An 18,838-nucleotide genomic window follows, 5' to 3' on the forward strand; every position below is an offset into this window, starting at 1 on the left:
ATTCCATAACATTTTATTCATAAATAAATATATAATAATTTATTTTATGGTATTAAATATACAATATTATATGTTTTATTACATAAAATATATTTTATTTATAAATATAAACTACATAATAATATATGTAGTATGATAAATTATAATATATATCAATAATATATAACATATAGACTAGGAGAAAATACATATAATATATTTTGAACTTACATATAATATTTATTTTTCCTTTCAACCAAATAGTCGTGATGAAAAACTATTTTTTTTTTTACAAACCAAATATAAAAAGCGTAAAATTTGTTTTAGTCAGAAAGTTTTTTTTTTTCCAACAAATTTTCTTTCACAATATTACATGTAACCAAACTGCCACTAAGTGGGTAGCAAAGGGGCACTAAACTAGCATTCTTTTGTGTGATATGAAGGGTTATGCAATGCTGCAATCAAAGCCTCCAAAACTACCAACAAAAACCAGAAGGTCAAAGGGCAACCCTTGATTTCACCTTGAATTTATGTGGGAAGTTTTCTAAGTGGTAGAGGATGCATTAATGTAGCTAGATAGTGGGCAGATTCTATGTATCATGTGCCTACAAGTAGGAGGGTTGCCTAAGACAAGAGAGAGTAGAGAGTGTATCTATAATTTTAACTTCAAAGTAATAGAATGTAATATTTGAGATATTTTGAATTGCAGAAATACAAATAAATTTGAACTTAGTTTCAAATTTTAATTTATAAATGTACATACATGTGAACAGAAAGGGGGAATGGACCTTCGCTAATCCGTGACTAAATCACATAAAACGAAAACGTGATCTAGAAGGTCTGGTAGTGCTGAATGCATTGGCGCGGTCCTTTCATAAATCTGATGGACAAATTTATCGCAATTACACGAAAATCAAGAAAGGTCAAAATAGGGAATGTCAACTTTTAAAAAATCCCCCAATATTTTATGTTTCGATTTTTGCAAAAACGCGCGTGGGGGTGCCATTCGGTGTTTTACCCGAGCTGTGAGGGGCTTGGCATACCCTATTTGCATGCCCTAGATACTCTCACTCCGCCTCTCTCTTAGCAGCATCTCCACCCCACCCTTTGTACGCCGCGTGCTGCCACCCCTGCCGGCAACCTCCTTCAATTGCCGGAGAGCTTCCCAACCTCCTTCAATTGTCGGAGAGCTCCCCAACCTCCCCGACCTTCCATATTTTGTGAGCTTGAGCAGAAAGAGGATCCAAGCCTCCCCTCTTTCGCTTGCCCTTCACCTTCTCGAGCTCCGGCATCCACCCTTAGCACTCTCGTGCTTCGCTGGCTCTACCACAACTGCGGGGACCTCACCTCGGGTAGCCTTTGGCTATCTCCTCTAAACCATGGCCGCCGCCACCGACCCATGTCGCCGACTAACCCGGCCTCAAGCAACCTGTCGCTGTCGTCCTCTGCCTCCCCCAGCTGCCGCCGTCACCACCGGGCTCTCCCTTTGCTCCAGCACCTTTGTGTGCGGGTCGAGCTCCTTCAGCCGCTGCCGCTCCCCGCCGCCAGCCAAAGGGAGCACCAAACTCTTTTCGCCCTCCGCCGTCAACCCTAGCCATAGAGTGCCGGAAGTTGACCGAGAACAGGTTGCTCCCTGTTCGGCAGCCTAGGACTCAAAAGTGAGCTCTTCATGATTTTTAGTGATTCGAGGCTTTCCTATCATTCCAAAAGTGAGCACGACAATCCTCTCGATTTGTTGATCGTTGTGCTCACCTCTATTGCTGTCGGCGACTCTCCATCGCATAGTTTCAGCTCCCCCGCTCCTAGAGCCCTTTCGGCACTGATTTTGGTGAAGCTGCACAGTGCTCCTCGGCTGTCGTCTGCACTCTAGACAGCGAGCACAGTGTTTGGCACATTGAGACCTATCAACCGGTGCCTTCGCTCCGTCTCGGAGTTGCGCAAATTTTTGTCCGGTCGGTGTCCCTCACCCGTAGAAGCTAGAGGCTACGACAGAGACAAGTGGTACTTCGATCCAACCCTTTTCTCAGTGATGTTCCTTCCACCTTTTTCTCGTACTTCCTGCATATATCTTATACTTGAGCCTAACACCACATAATTTCGACTCTAGTTCTACTTAGCATACTCTTCTCTTGTTTGTCATGACATATAAGGAGAGCGGTAGAGGTTGCCTATACATGATCGTATACATCATTGTTGACCTGAATGGTCGGTTCTGGTCGATACATCCTAGATGACCAGAGTGGTCGGTTCCCTTATACTCTTGTCATTGTTGACCTCATACTTTTTCATTGACCTGAGTGGTCGATACTTGCATACTCGTAAGGATGTTGACCTTGTCCATCCTAGTTGACTTGAGTGGTTTGTGCCCTTGTTCTGATGACTCAAGGACGATGATTGTCGGGTATTCGTTGGCAGTTGGCTATTGATCATACTTGCATCAATTGCTACAACTTGACAGCATTTCATGAACACCAGCGGTTTGTGTCACACCCCGCCGTCCCATCCCCGAATAGGTGAAAGAAGCCCCGCATGGGCGCGTGCGCCAGACCCGCTGAATGAACAGAGTTTCTCCTCTTTTCTCAAAGCGTCACAATCGGTACAATTCAAAACATTCCAAACAGGAATATAATTCATACATAGATTGTATAAAGAAAGCATCATAAATATAAAAACAACTATGCTATTACAAGCATTCGTCACATTCACATTACATATTACATTTTTTTCCAAATACAACCAAATTGTTATTACATTTTCTTTCATTCTATTCATTTCAATACCACTAAGCTACGTAATAGATGGTACTTCTATCTTGGTCACAAGTGGTAAGGCGCTATCTAATAAGCTACGTCCTTTCCTCCCGCCGCCGCGCGACTCACGTGTGGACCTAAAAAATATAGTGGTGAGAATTGTAAACATAGTTCCTAGTAGGTAAGGCCATCCAAGGAAAGAGCTCGGCCCACAGGGTCCAAAGGAGGCAACATAAGCAAGTTAGTCCAACATATGAACATATACCATATGCAATAATAAAACATCATGCTTATGCCTCAAATAATTACGATAATGAAAATCATTCATGTAGATCTACCCTTTCTACTTTCTATTTCATTATCCATATCTCATCCAATCCACTCTTAAGGTTTCCCTTAACTTAGCCAAGCTAAACCACCCAGCTCACTCTTAAGTCAATCATCAGCGGACTGCTGCTCATTATCTAGTCCTGAGAAGATGGATGTCTTACATGCACCTCAGCCTTAAATCCACTCAACAATAGGTCATCTGCCGGGTAAGGAAATACCAACATACCCTTGACCATAAGTCGCTTGCCGAGCGAGGAGAACCATATACCCCTAATCATATATCACTGTCGAGCGAGAGAACCACATACCCGTAATCATTTATCACTGTCTGGCGAGGAGAACCTCATACCCGCAGTCGTGATTCATTGCCGGGCGAGGATAACCATAATACTCAATAGTCATGAATCGTTTGCCGGGCAAGGAGATATAACGACCCGACGGGCTAACAACAATAACTCGTTGGGCCCAAACCACAGCTCAAAATACTTAAGCCCAGTTATTATTTCTAGTATGTAGGTCTCATATAAACTAATCGGAATCAATATCCCATCCGATGTGGGACTATTGGAGCGTTACAAACTCCCCCTGTTTAAACCCTGACGTCCTCGTCGGGTCCAAACCAAATCACAGACAGACTAGGACTAGAACTACCAGGCGATGTGAGATTCTAGAGGTGGCTCATACGGGTTCAAGAGGTGGCTCCCACCAAATCCGTTGGTGTAGCACTTTGTCCCGCATAGCACTTAGTTCTCATACTTCCGGCTAGTATTTGGCTCTAATACCAATTATAACGACCCGACCCGCTAACAACAATAACTCGTTGGGCCCAAACCACCGACCCAAAATGCTTAAGCCCAGTTATTATTTCTAGTGTGTAGGCCTCATATAAACTGATCGGAATCAATATTCCCATCTGATGTGGGACTATTGAGGCATTACAAGAGAACCACATACCCGCTAGTATAAGTCTGAGAATTCAGAATCCATTTCCAAAGTCTCAAGGGTCCATACATTTACACCCAATATAGACAACCATTCTAGGTTCATGTTCTTATGTCCAAGTGGTCATCTTACCACTATGTTTCATAATCTAGATTCAACAACACTAGGTCCTATGTTTTTTCCACCTAGGTTCACTCAACTCTAGGTTTAATGACATTCCAATCCAAGTGGTCATCCTACTACTATATTTTCCAACATATATTCAATGACACTAGGTTCAATACCTAATCATTTTCTTTCTTATCCTAGTTGTCCACATCTAGGATTCATGACTTTCATGACATTTAGTTTTTGTTAAGTTCACTAATATCCCTAGTGAAATTCAACTTATTCCATCCATTCATGTCTAGGCATACATATTCACCTATTTTGCACATGCTTAATGTCATCATTCAATAGTAGATAAATTGTTCTAGTAACATATGATCCATATCATTCATATTTGCTAATTAACCTACCATTACATGCATCAAGTAAAGCAAATGTTTGATTTTACTCTTTCGACGTGGAAATGCCCAAGTCACTTCGGTGAAGCACAACCCACCTTGTAGTGCCCCCAATTGCTAGTAAACACTTGCAATTGGGCCAGTTTTCTTGGATCTGCATGCTTGCTCTCAAGCTTTCTTTGTTTTATACAAGAGATCCATTCATTAGGATTTTTGAACCCTAATTGATTTTTTCTCTTGAAATCAAGTTGCCCTACTTGATTTCCTAACGCTCAATTAGGGTTTTAAAAGGTTAAAATATTTTTAAAACCCTCCATAAGAGAATCCCTCTTTCAACCTAGGATTTTCCAAAATCTATGGCAAAATCCAATTCATTTGCTAATCTCTATAATTTGTAGCCTATATTAGCCTAGAGTTTGATAAAGATCCATATTACAAGGTTTAAATCTAAAACCCTAGCTTTAAATCCCAAAACTCACCTTTGCTCAAAACTTTTTTTCTTTTTCTTGCTCAAGAAGAAAGCCCTCTCTACCTTCAAATCCTTCCTCCAAGTTTAATCCTTTAACCTCCAAGGGTTGGAGAAGATGAAGATGAAGAAGAATATAGTGAGAGAGATGAGCTTATCTCTCCTCTTTCTCCCTATGTGTGCGTGTGTGTGAGTCAGCAGAGAAAAGGAGAGAAGGCTCCCCTTTATATAGGCCCCCACTGAAATTACCAAAATAACCCTCAAAAACTGCATTCGCAGAACTGCGTACTGGTACTGGGGTTCACGTACCGGTACTTGGGCATATAGTTTCGGTACCCCATCTCCAATTTCTCAAAACTCGATAGCATATTTCTCTCCATTTTGTATTGCATATTGGTATCCAATTTTTCAGTACCGGTATTCAATACAAAATCTGCAGCTTTGAGAGATTTAACATTTCAGAGTATGTTTTTGCGCCCCGTTTCCGCCGAAAACACTCAAATGCTCCTCAACTTACGTGCTGTAGGCCTTTATTTACCTATACCTGGTTACTGGTCAGTACGCTTGCCTTCGTCGGCTTGCGGTATTGACTAGGAGACCCTCGTTGGTTTCTCACCCCCATTTCTTCACAGGTGACACGAGTGGGATTGGCTAGAACGCAGCGTGAGGCGTAGCTAGTGGGCAATCTTAGAGGTCTCGATCTACGGTATACGTTTTGATTATACTCCTTACTTAGCATCAGTTACACTTGTGGATAGCGTAGTCTTACCCTTACTCCTATTGGTAGATAGTTTTGTGGCTCAGTTGTTGTTTATACTCATGGACTTTGGGATGTTGTACTCATGAGGTTATGGATATTGAGCTTTTGGACTTATGTGGTTTTAGCTTTGGATTTTGAAGCGTGGCTTTCTACCCCTCATGATAGTGCTTTCAAATAAAGGCCTCCTGCGTGGGGAATGGTTTTCAAATAATTTTCTTATGGCATTTCGAAAGTTAGAATTTCAAACAAAGTCTACGTGTGGGAGATATTTTCAATTAATAAAATAAATGTGAATGGATGTGACTAAGGACCATTAGCTGTATATTGATGAATATTGTTCTTTGTTCATCCTGTACCGTTGTGTGTGTGAGTGGAGGTCTGACTGCTAATTATACATGTGCTACGCCGTGCAAATACAGAAGAGATTTTATTTGGTTGTTTTGAAAATTTTCTGTATTTTTAGCGGGTTTGTTGCACCCTTGGGGTTCACAGTTTTGGAAAAAAAATCGAGACAAACTTGCCCATCTTCGAGTAGTAAGGTGACCGTTGCACGGCCTTTGGCAAGCAATACTAAGTCTATAACATCGAGCTCACTATTGGTTTGTTTTATTGATATCAAAATCGAAATTAATGGTTCACACTATTAAACATGATTTTGATTACTATTATTAATGCCACAAGATTTGAAATAGATAAGCTCCAATCCTAAAACAATGAATCAAATCTTATAGGTAATCTCATATTTTAATGCCACAAGATTTGAAATTGCTTTTGGTACTAATCTTATTTCAAACGATCTAGAAACCAAGAACGGGATATTCGCATTAGCAGAAGGAGAGCAGGTAAGCTCCAACCCTACAAACAATGAATCAAATCTAATAGATAATCTCATATTAATGCCACAAGATTTGAAATAAATGCTTTCTAAATATATTCCTCCATAAAATTTTGCATATTATTGGAAGCACTATTTCTCGCTATTTATATACGATTGTAAAAATCAAATTGCTTATTTCAATCGTATTCAATGGCCGATAAGAGAATTCTTTTTTTCTCTTTTCTATGGATTACTATTGCTTCTTGCTCTCGACTTTTCCCTGCCAAAATTTCGTCGTCAACTAATATTTATTCACTTGAAGATGATTCCGATGATCTCATACGCCATGTAAGTTGACCTCTTGCCACAGTGGTTACAAACTTATTATTATGTTATTTCTTTGAAAACTCAAGATCGATTATAAGGTAGACGAAAAAAATTAATAAAATCTTATATATAATAATAATAATAATAATCTATATAAATTGACAGTTTCATCACATCACAACATTAGCTTCCTAAAAGAGCCATGTCTCCCGTTTAGGCAATAGCCAATGAGAATTTGCCATAAATCTATAAGAAATTTTGGACGCACCTAATGTGCTGTAAACCAATTTTAAATATATATCAAAAATATTTTTTTATAGTAGAATATTATTTAAATATTTTATATTATATATACTATATTATATTTTATTTTACGTACTAATTATTTGATATTCTTTTAATTATTTAATATATTTTATAGTGTATGAAATATTAGTATACATTAGGTGTATAAGAAAAAATTCTCCTCTTTTTTTTTCTGGAATTGTGAAAAAGTGCTTTTAAAAGAGTGAAGGCAGCAACCAATGAGAGCTTGCCACATCTCTAATATAAATTTTCGGCGCAACTATTGCACTATAAATAGACTATTAAATATGCATCAAAGATAGATTTCTAAATCTATAGTACAACAAATTAATTTAAATATTTTATATGACATGTATTATATCATATTTTATTTTTTAAGACTAATTGTCGGATAATTTATTAACCATCCAATATACTTTTGCGGTGCATAAAACATTAGTTAAAAATTTTTCCTCTCTTTCTTGGATTATAAGTCCATATATTCTATTAAGCATTCTTAAAACCGGGTGGGGGAACGAAAGTTACCTCTTCCATTATCTCATTATCTTCTCCGAGCTCTTTTATTAGTGACATTCCTTCTAAGTAGCAAAATTGGAAATTACGAATGAAAATTTTTGATTTAAAGCTTATTAATTTGTTTTTGTTGTTATTATTAGTGTTTTTGTATATATATTTTTTCTGAAAAATGAGTTTGAAATTTAAAACTTGCTTGGTATTTAGCCAGTTATATAAGTTAGGTATTGTTATAAAAATCCATCCTTTTGTTCTTGTCCATACGTTTGATGAGAGAAAATGAGAGAAAAAGATCAACAAACGAAGTAGGAGGGAAAATAAATCTTTATCATTTCGATCAAAATTTAAGGGGAGATAAGAAAAAAAAAATAGAGAGGAGAGAAAAGGACATTTTGATAACTACCAATTTTTTTCTTCTCAAAAATCAAATGAAAAAAGAGAAAAGGTGGAGAGAAAATGTTACTTTCGTTTCTTTTTTTTTGCTCTTTCCTTTTTCCTTTCCATTCATTTCATCCAACCGAAGCATTTATTAGTAATCTTATTTGTTATGTTGCTTCTGCAGTTGGCGGTGTATAAATCAGGCTCAGGAAAATTTGATGAATTCTATGGTGCGAAAGCAACACTAAACGTTTATGGTTTTCCCAATTTAAAAGGCCAAGAAAGTAGCTCAGCAGTTATTTGGATCTTAAATAATGCAGATAATCAACTTAATGTAATCACAACAGGATGGCATGTAAGTTAAATGCATCTATAATTCTCTATTTAACTTCATAATCTCTTTTTAACTTCTTTGCATTTATTTCTCTCAAAAAAAATTCATGCTCTCATGATATTAATTATTGATTGTGTTGATAGAAAATTTTAACGTTGTTTATATCACGCCTTAGCATGGAATTAAACTATCATGCCCTGAGACCACTAATTGGGCCTGCTCGAACATGTACTACAAACCCGTCAAGTGGGCAAAGTTTTCTCTACGCACATGAAGCGGAATATACATCAATGTATACAAATCATACATAATATGGATATGTGAAGCATCATAGTGTAATACTATTTTATTAATCCATTACAACTTTAATTCTTTAAATTCTTACAATATTTATATCTTTCCAAAATATTACAATTTCTATTGTTCTTACAAATGTACACTCTAAACCTCCCATCTGGTTTAAAGGTACTCCGCAATGCCCTTGTTGCGGTTCTATGCATGCCTCACTGGCAGTGGTAGAAGTTGAAAAGTGTTAACAATTTTGGGTGAGAATTTCAAATAAATTTCTAGTGGGTGAGTGCAATCACTGAAAGTGGCACACTGCACTCACTTGATCCAAAAAAGTCATTAGTATCAAGTAAAAATAAATAATGACTATTACTATAATCAAAGTGAAATAAATAAGGAATATCTATAATACCTTATGTATATGCTACAATGAGTTATTTTATCATTGACTACATATTCTATTTCACACTATACACCTTATAGAGAGTTGAGGGAGATCGATATCTCTCCAATCGATAGACACTTGGTGTCGAAGGAGATAGACATTATCAAGGATGGTAGTCACTTGGAGTCAAGGTCGATCGTCATCTTCAAACACGACATAGGGAGTCGACGTGATCAGGATCTCCTGTGAGACCACAGAAGTTCTATATATACGATATAATATGACTAAAATTCTTAACCTGGCTTAAACATTTTGGATTGTGGCTAGGCCCAAGAGATTAAGAGAGTTTAGCATGCTAGGATGGAAGCAATCCTAGGATAGGTGACCTCCTGGAAAGTTGGGGTGTCATATTTGGTAGCAGAGCCAATTACCAATCGAAAGTGTGAGATGAGTATTGGCTGAGCCAGGGTTATACAGTGGGGAGAGTGAGGCTCTCATGTTGTTAACTGTTGTGGGTAGACTACGGCTCCCCTATAAGGTGGGTTTAGGCTAGCGAGACAAGTCTCACATCGCCTGCTACTTGTGAGTCCCCAGATAGTCCTATATATAAGATATAATAAGGCTAAAACTCTCAACCCGACTTAAGCATTTTAGGTGATGTGTTGGCTTAAGAGGTTAAGAGAGTTAAGCGTGCTAGGATGGGAGTAGTCCTAGGATGGATGACCCCCTGGGAAGTTGGGGCGTCACATTTCCATTTTCGCTATTCCGGAATATCACATACCATGTCCATTACATATAGATTTGTTCTCTAGTTCAAGTTTAGCCTAAAATTCACGAGTCATTATATTTCACCTAGGTTCCATCCAAAGTTAAATGCCACACATATTTCATCTATACAACAAGGTTCAAATGATTACACTTAGTTTTGGTTCGAGGAGTTATGTAATATTACAAAGATATCTCGGACATATCCAGGTTATTGGATTTCGGCGTGAGTTATAACTCGATCTGGCTTAGAGCGTTTGGTTTGAATACAGTAATGCTAATACTAGATTATAGTGTTTATAGCATTATATGTTTGTTTCAGTTAATAAAATTTAGTGTAATCTTACATAAAAGTAAGTTTTTTCAAAATTACCCTTGTTGTGGTCATTTGAATATTATTTTTTGCCGGAAATGACGATGGAGGAGAAGATCGTGATGATTTACTAGGCAGTGACGACGAAATAGAAGATGCATAGGTGTTCGTGCGAAGAGAGAGAGAGAGAAGAGAGAATCTCGGGGGGAGGAGGTAGAATCTGAGAAGAGAGAGAGAGAGACGTCGCAGAGTTGAGAGAGCGAGAGAAAGCGGTCGTTGCGAGAAAGAGGGCCGGGCGAAAGGAGAGAGAGATAGAAATAATGTTGTTAATTAGATTTTAGGTTTGGAAGCGGGTAAGAATTGTCATTTTACTAATATGTAGTATTAACACGTTTCAGTATATACAAGATACACGACTCGCACCCCGTATATATTTTCGATGTAATCCTGCTCGAATTTGTAATGCTTACATAACGACTACACGATTACATAGCGGATTAACCAAACATCAGTTATCCTGTCAGGATTGTCATAAGATAATCGCTGCAGATAACTCGAATCCAAACACACCTTTAGTGTGTTCGCTTTGGTTCGTGCATATCTTTTAAAGATTTCCTAGTAATCCAATGGGAATAAAAATATGACGGTGTTTGGTTAACACCACTAAGTAATCTAGTTGGTAAATTGGATTCCATGGGAATAAGATATCACCGAAGTCTAATCTCATTTCCTGGGCGAGGATGGGTATCACTCATATTAAGGTGTATTGGTGGTAATCATAATATGCTCTGATTCTCTTTACATTTTCCTACCGCCAGTAATGATATTATTATTCTTTACACTCTACACCTTATATCTCTCTCTATTAAACTAATATTTTCTCTCTAAAGATAACTTTTTTTTTCCTCTTCTAAACAAGCTTCTTTCTCTCTCTCTTCTAAAGATTTCAACTCTCTCGACTTCCTCTAATTTCGAACTATATTTTTCTTTCTATTTTTATAATTATGCGTCTCTCTCTCTCTAACTATACTCTCTTCTTCCTTTTTTAAAAAGATATTAAACTTTTGAGTAAAATTATCTAAAATTAAATAAATGAAATAAACTAATAAATTAATTGTATATTTTTCTGTAATATTAAATAACATGGCTAGATTACATATTACGTCGCGAACCAAACACAAGGAATTTCACATTCTTAGTAATGGAGATGAATAGGAATAAGAATTCTCAGGTCTTTAATTCCTAGTATCTTTCATTGAATGCCGGAACACACCCTTACATGCATGTCATCCATTTTTTTTTTCTTATACATATAAGGGCTAGAAATCCTATTTCCCTAGGTTAATGCCAACAATCCATCTTGATCTACCTACAAGTTCCACTCGCATACAACTAAAAAACATTTAGCATGTACATCACACATTGTACATGCATAAAATCAAGAAAATCTTCAGATAAATAGGAGATTAAATATATTTCAATGATATTTCCCACCTTCTTCTAGATCTCTCTTGGAGATGAGTCTTGATATCCAAAACTCTCATGAAAAATTTTAAAAATTGTTTTAATAAATTTAGAACATCAAAACAATCCTTTTTGGGAAAAGCCCAAAACAACTTTGAAATCTCAACTCACCTCTTCTCTTCTAGCAAGCAAATCGAGGAGATGGTCTTTCTTCTCCTCCGAAGAGCTTTCTTTGAAGCTTCCTACATTTTCCAAGCCCTCAAGGAGATGGGCCCAGGCTTCAATTGCTACAATAGTAGAACAATAGTTCTTTTCTTTTAGGGAGAGAAAAGAAAGAGAGAGAGAGTGAGAGAGGGGAGACGGGGAAAAACAGATTTGGCTAGTGAAGTGCCTTTATATAGGACTGAAAAATAGCACATAAACCATCCATCTTTTCTTATTTGCAGACACCTAAATCGCACTCTACACACCAGGTTTTCGGGTAGGCACTCGGAAATTCGGGCCTTCGAAAGTACACGAATCCGTCGTAACAACATCCGATCTAGAATCTGGACACCTAATGGATCAACTCCCTTCACAATCCTGATGCTCGAAAGGGGGGACTCGGGCATCTGATTGTTTGATCCATAGTGTGAGGGGTGCTCTCAGGTTGATCGTCCTACTGTATCGAGCACCCACGAGAAACCATTTGGAAGGAGTTCTGCAAGCCCGCAAGAGAATTCAGGCATCCGAATGTCCTATTCTTCATTGTCCAGCTCTCATATTGAGGATCTAGAAGCCCCATAGATGCCCTCAAAATCCGAAAAGATCCAAGCACCCGTAGGACAATCCAGGCGACCGAAAGTGGCCCTCTAGTAACTCTGCTCTTTGGATGCACTTCTAAGGGGATCCAAGCACTATAATGGATCATCCAAAATAGTTTTGGTGCGTATTTTTATGTTTTGAAACACTGTTTCGATCCACAATTTAAATCTACACTAAACCTCTCAAATCTCATTCTAATCATGCCCAACAAGGCACATTTCATATTTTGTCAATTTAGCCAAAATTTACTACATTACATCCCATCCTCCTTAAAAAGAGTTTTTTATATGAAATTAAAATTTTTCATACATCATTAAGATTCTCCAAATAGGTGAGGAAAGTGCTCCTGCATAGTGCCCTCGAGATCCCACATAGCTCGCACTCCTTATGGTTGCTCCGCAACACTTTGACATAGGGAATAGAGCAGTTTCGCAACATCGTTTCTTGTCAGGCGAGGATGCTGATCGGATACCAGCCATAGCTCAAATCCTCCTGCAACTTGGGAACATACATGCGGATTAGTGACACGTAAAACACGTGTGCGCTCCTGCTAACCTCGAGGCAGTGCAACCGAATATGCCACTGGGTTGATTCTGTCCAACACCTTAAAAGGTCTAATGTAGAGAGAACTTAGCTTTCATCGCATGCCGAAATGCTTCACGCCTCTTTTTGGAGAGATCTTCAAGAATATATGATCACTATTGCTAAACTTTAACTCACATCGTCACTTGTCGAAGTAGCACTTTTGGCAACTTTGTGCCGTCAATAGTCTTTGAAGTGCAGTTCACCCCTTTTCCTCAATCTCGTATTATGTCCAGGTCTAAGGTAGATCTCTCGCCTACTTCATTGCAATGCAATGGAGATCAAGACTTCCTGTCATACAATGCTTTATAGATTGCCATCCCGATACTTGTTTGGAATCTATTGTTGTAGGTAAATTACGCCATTGGAAAATATTGTTACCAATTGGTTCTTTAGTAAAGGACACATGCTCGCAACATATCCACAAGACTTTAAGTAGTCATCTCTGATTGTCTATCACTTTGAGGATGATATGCCATACTAAAATTGAGGCGCATCCCAAGGGCCTGGTGTAGACTCTTCCAAATTGTGACACAAATTGAAGATCCTAATCTGAGATAATTGATGCCGACACTCTACAGAGACTCATTATCTTATTGATATAGTTCCGTGCCAATTATCCCATGACCAAGTGATATGGATTGGTAAAAAAATAAACTAGTTTATAATTACTTGCTTGAAACTCACCTACATGTGTATTTTGTATAGTAGTATCTCCCTTCAAAATTTTATGCAATTCGGCATATAAAAATGTCACGCTTTTTACATAAGAACTTATTTTTCAGTTTTCTCTCGTGACCATTCATATATCCAAAATATCATTTTATCGCATGAAATTCCATGAAAGTCCCTCTCATGACTTAAAGCACTATCAAGGCCAGAAATTTCGGATGTATGTTTTGGGTGTCCGAAAAAACTACCAAGTTGATTTCTTTAGCTTTTCTTATTTTCCCTCTATTTTCACTTTAGAACTCCGATTCTCATTTCGCTTTCTCTCTAAATCAAAACAAAGTCCAAAATCTTCTCTTTAGGAATCATTTCGGAGGATGTTTCTGTTAATTATAAATCTCAGTTTGTACATGGATGCCCCAAGGAGAGCCTGCAAGTCAGCCCAAAACTTTCGGATACATGTTTCTGGTGCTGACAAGAGGGCCAGAAATTTCGGATGTATGTTTCGGGTGTCCGAAAAAACATCCAAGTTGATTTCTTTAGCTTTTCTTATTTTCCCTCTATTTTCACTTTAGAACTCCAATTCTCATTTCGCTTTCTCTCCAAATCAAAACAAAGTCCAAACTCTTCTCTTTAGGAATCATTTTGGAGGATGTTTCTGTTCAAAAGTTTTGGAGTGAAAACTATTACCTGTGAAAAGAACAATAAGAAAAATAAAAAAAATCTTATTTTGATTGTTTACTTAAAAAATGCTTTATCATTTGTACATTCCTATTAATGGTTAAAATTATAGCTCTTCTGTTTATAGGTATATCCCGAGCTATACGGTGATACACAGACTCACTTCTTTACACTTTGGGCGGTATGTGCTTACTAGCTACAATATCTCTTTTATCTAGCTTCTCTTAGTTAAAGTAATTGCATAATATTATTTGTTAAAAAAATGTAGGTAGATGAGCAATCTTCTACAGGATGCTATAATCTTCAATGTAACGGTTTTGTATTACAAAATGCTACTAGCATTGTTCCAGGAGTTGTCTTAAATCCAGTTTCTACAGTTGATGGACCACAGTATGAAGTAACAATAAAGGTTTTTAAGGTAAAAAATTATTTCTTAGCTACATACTCATATTTGCTGCTTTTTTTAAAATTCTTTTGTAAAAATTGAGGAAATACGGAAAAAAAAAAGAATTTATTGATTTGAGAGTTGATTGAAGCTAGTGCGAAGTATGATCACATAATATCTTTTCAACATTTATCACATTATAGGATCCAACATCTGGAGATTGGTGGCTCTACTTTGGACATGATGATAATCTCAATCCAGTAGGATACTGGCCAAAATCACTCTTTACTTCCTTAGCAAATAAAGCAACTAGAGTTGACTTTGGTGGACAAGTAACTTTCCCAAAGAGTGACACGGGTCCTCCGATGGGTAGTGGACATTTTCCAGAGGATCATAAGGCCGCTTACTTCAAAGATACTAACTATATTGATAAAAATGGCGGTTTCTTTCTTCCGGATAATCCTGATTTCAGAGTGGACAGTCCTGATTGTTATAATCTTGGAGGTTTTGATACTGATCATTTTTTATATGGTGGACCTGGTGGTTGTACTAATTAGCGTGGGCAATAACCGTGTATGAATCTTGATTTTAATAAAAAGTTGGTAATGTGCTGAGCTCCGTAGATCTCTAATAAAAAGGTTTCACATACTGGTATAAATATGTTTAAATCTAGCCGTTTTGTTTTTCGGGTTATTACAAAATGTTGAAGCTCTAATTGCTTAGTAAGACTGAGGCTCAGGTTCTAATTGCTTAATAAAAATTAAGGCTTTGGCTCTGATACCAGATTGAGAGAGGGAGCAGCTTTTTCGGTTTTTTTATTTAGATTTGAATATTAAAAGGGAAATAAAAACGGAATTCTATGTATGTAATAGCAAGATTTTGATTTCCAAATAAATCATGATAGCTAAATAAATATTTGATTTATATTAAAACCTCAAGGCGATCTTTCAGGTTAGGCATTTATCCGTTGATCAATTAGAAGCTATACAAAAGAAACATCAAATTCCCCATTGAAAGATTAAACTTGTAATTTAATTTCTTCTAGGATTTAGGTGCATTAATGGGACGATGAATGTATTTTTATTAAACTAGAGTAAACTCAATCTCTTGTTAACCACCAATTTATCACTTAAATATTTTTAATTAATTATAATCTAACCCCTCCAAATATAAATTTTGTCTTTGCCCCTGCTACCAAGTATGATAATAATGAATTATACTACTAGCTATACTATCGATAGTATAAAGTGCTTGGTACAAACGAGTTTTCGGCCGTTGGCTGAAAAAATGTGCGGTTGGGATTATAGTGACCTCTTAGGGTTGAGTGGTTGGTTGGTTGGTTGAATAGTATAATATAACGGACGAAAACAATCAAAGAGTAGATCTAACGGCAGAAAACTCGATAATATCAAAAGTTTTGCACTATCGATAGTATAGCAGCTGAGATTTGATAATAATAATATATATAATTAGATTATCACCCTTAAAGCGCAGCATACACATACGGTGACAACACGTGCTAATCTTGCATGCGAGACATAGTCACATGTAGCAACAAATTTGCCACAACCTCGAGAAACTATACGTTGCCATGCGGATCCAGAAGCATCAAGACGAGGACAATTCAAGAAGATGATTAGTAAAATAAATTATTCGATCCGATTTCGATTTTTGAATATATTGATCGACTATCCAGTTTCTAAATTTTCATTACTCTCTAATCCCAATATGCATAAAGACCCACGATCTATTTTCCTCTTATTAAACATATTAATAATCGACCAACTTCAAATGGGCCAATCACACGTCCGACCAGGTGATGTGATGCTCTCCAACCTCCTTGGGGATGCGAAGCGCCTTCCGCACTGCCGGCCAAGTGTCCACGATGTTATTCGAACATGGCTGCTCGAAATCGTGTTCATTATCGCACCCGTTTGCAGAATCGCACTCGTGGACGACCTTTGCGAGAACAGAGTTTCGGTTTGCACTGATGCGGATGTTCTTGAGGCAGCAGCTCGAATGGTCGAACCAGCCAGTCAACAACGCGACCCCCATCTTGTGGTTACTGTGGTACTTATTGTCACACTACGACGGGTCCCCACCGTCCCCACCCTTAGCGAAGCTGTTCAGCATCGTAGTTGCGGGAGTTCGCTCCGTGATGGATGGGAGGCAACGGTACTACAGATACAGCTTGCTTGGCATGCAGCAATCTGAGTTGTTCTGGAGATTGCACTTGCCGGACTTGCCACGTAAATGGCCGCTCCCGCAGCAGGATCCGGTCACATGTCCAGATGTGGAAGCAGTGAGATTGGGGTTGAAGAGTGCGATGAGAAGTAGAATGGCGAATGCGAGAAGAGAATTGGCCATGGCTGATTAATCTGTGTGCAGTGTGTAACTTGCCTTTGCTGTGCGTGTACATTTGTTTGGATCAAGTGTCGTTACGCGCGCGGGCTCGACATTTAGGGCATGTTTGGTCACCTATTTTAGACTATTGAATCAGAATGGAATTTATTGATTCCGATAGTTATCGTTTGTTTTATAGGAATTGAATTTCGGTTCCCATTCCATTCTGGAATAGGAATGGCCAAATCTACTTATGGCTCAATTGGTTTTGAATCTTCGATTGACCAATTCCAAAATAAATTATTCAAAATCCTTTTTCACCAACATTTTTCTCCTCTCCATTCAACACTTTCCTCTCTCCTAATCAAAACCCTCTCTAAAAAGTTTTAAATTTTCATTCTGATTTTTATTCCAATAATAAACCAAACATTTTTGAATGATTCATCATTCCAATTTTATTTCAAAGCAATTCAATTTTATTTGTCATTTCTATTTCAATCCTGAACCAAACATATCCTTATAGAAATTGGGTTGCCTTTGCGACACATTTTGGTGTGAACGGATGGAGGTGCATGAAAGCGACGTCTTTGTTAGTGCCATGGCATTCAAATTGTACAAACCACAGGCACCGTTACAGAATTTGTCATATCCAAGATTATACACTTAACTAGGGGCCTCTTTGTGACTATGTAAATATTATAATAAATAAATAAATAACTTTTTGTTAAATTCATAATATATTTTTTTAGATATCCAAAATAANTGTTTTTCTATTCCAGTATATTAGCTCTACATGTTAGTTGTTTGGTTATCGTTTGGCTATCGTATTTCGTTGACTGCATTGGTTAGTGACTGATAGACATGTAGAGCAGGTTGCATTTGTATTTCAGTATCTCTGTGGACCTTGGGTCCAGGCAACAAATCGACTCTCTTGTCGTGTGTTCCGATCTGGTTGATCGAGATTCGGCGTTGTACGCCCTAGCTTCTATTTCAGTTTGGCATTGTACGCCCTCGTTGTTGGCTTCGGCCTAGGCACCGGCTTTAGCCGGGTTTGTTTTTGTTTGAGCATACCAGCATGACTTAGTCACGGCACTTGGGGGTATTCATGACACCGGATCGGTTTGGCCACCGATCGGAGGTGTACTTATCCGGATAGGTCGTCCTGCGGGGCGGATGGATCAGGTCGGTGCAGTTAGTGACAGGTAGCGCTTGAGGTCTGCGGACCGATACAGCAGGCACAGATTGGGTACAGTTTCTGGTTCAGTACATTGAGGCATTCTTTGCATTGTTTTCTATACAGTAGCAGGTTTATTTATTGCTTCCTATTTATCTGTTGTAGCTACTGTAGTTCTATTTCATATCAGCTTACAGATATATACTTGTTTATCTATCTCCTTTGGTTTCCGGTGATTACGACTTGCCTTCGTGGCTCTGTCGTACCCACTGAGAAAACCATGGTTGCGGTTTCTCACCCCCCTTTTCCCCCCCAGGTGACAGAGACGAGGAGTTGGATTTTGGGCTCGACGAGAGGACGATCTAGTTAGACGGCAGTAGCGACCGTCACCCTGGTTATTTCTTTCCCGCACTTAGTAGTTTTCTTAATAATGGTTCAGTTAGCTGATCTTATGTATGCTTGAATGTATGTGAACTGTGGTGTTGGTTTCTTTTATACATGAGATTGGAGTTTTCGATCTGTGGTTTTGGTTCTGTGGAGATTTGGTTTTCTTGTAGTTATGCATCGTGGTTTTCTA

The 18,838-nt window shown here is 38.0% G+C and overlaps 1 protein-coding gene across 1 annotated transcript; it reads left to right on the forward strand.

The window, feature by feature from the left end:
* The first annotated feature begins 1,358 nt into the window (after positions 1–1,358).
* LOC109705802 lies at positions 1,359–15,301 on the forward strand. Its single transcript, XM_020226578.1, has 5 exons — positions 1,359–1,604; positions 8,259–8,429; positions 14,487–14,540; positions 14,628–14,777; positions 14,948–15,301. Exons 1-5 carry the CDS (start codon positions 1,359–1,361, stop codon positions 15,299–15,301), a joined length of 975 nt encoding a protein of 324 aa, XP_020082167.1.
* Positions 15,302–18,838: the final 3,537 nt, after the last annotated feature.

This window comes from Ananas comosus, unplaced genomic scaffold, assembly GCF_001540865.1.
Source record: "Ananas comosus cultivar F153 unplaced genomic scaffold, ASM154086v1, whole genome shotgun sequence".
Taxonomy (NCBI): Eukaryota; Viridiplantae; Streptophyta; class Magnoliopsida; order Poales; family Bromeliaceae; genus Ananas; species Ananas comosus.

Coding starts and splice junctions, on each gene's coding strand:
- LOC109705802 (XM_020226578.1), top strand. CDS start 1,359: ATGGCCGCCGCCACCGACCCATGTCGCCGACTAACCCGGCCTCAAGCA. Junction 1,605..8,258: donor CGGAAGTTGACCGAGAACAG/GTTGCTCCCTGT, acceptor TTGCTTCTGCAG/TTGGCGGTGTATAAATCAGG. Junction 14,778..14,947: donor TAACAATAAAGGTTTTTAAG/GTAAAAAATTAT, acceptor ATCACATTATAG/GATCCAACATCTGGAGATTG.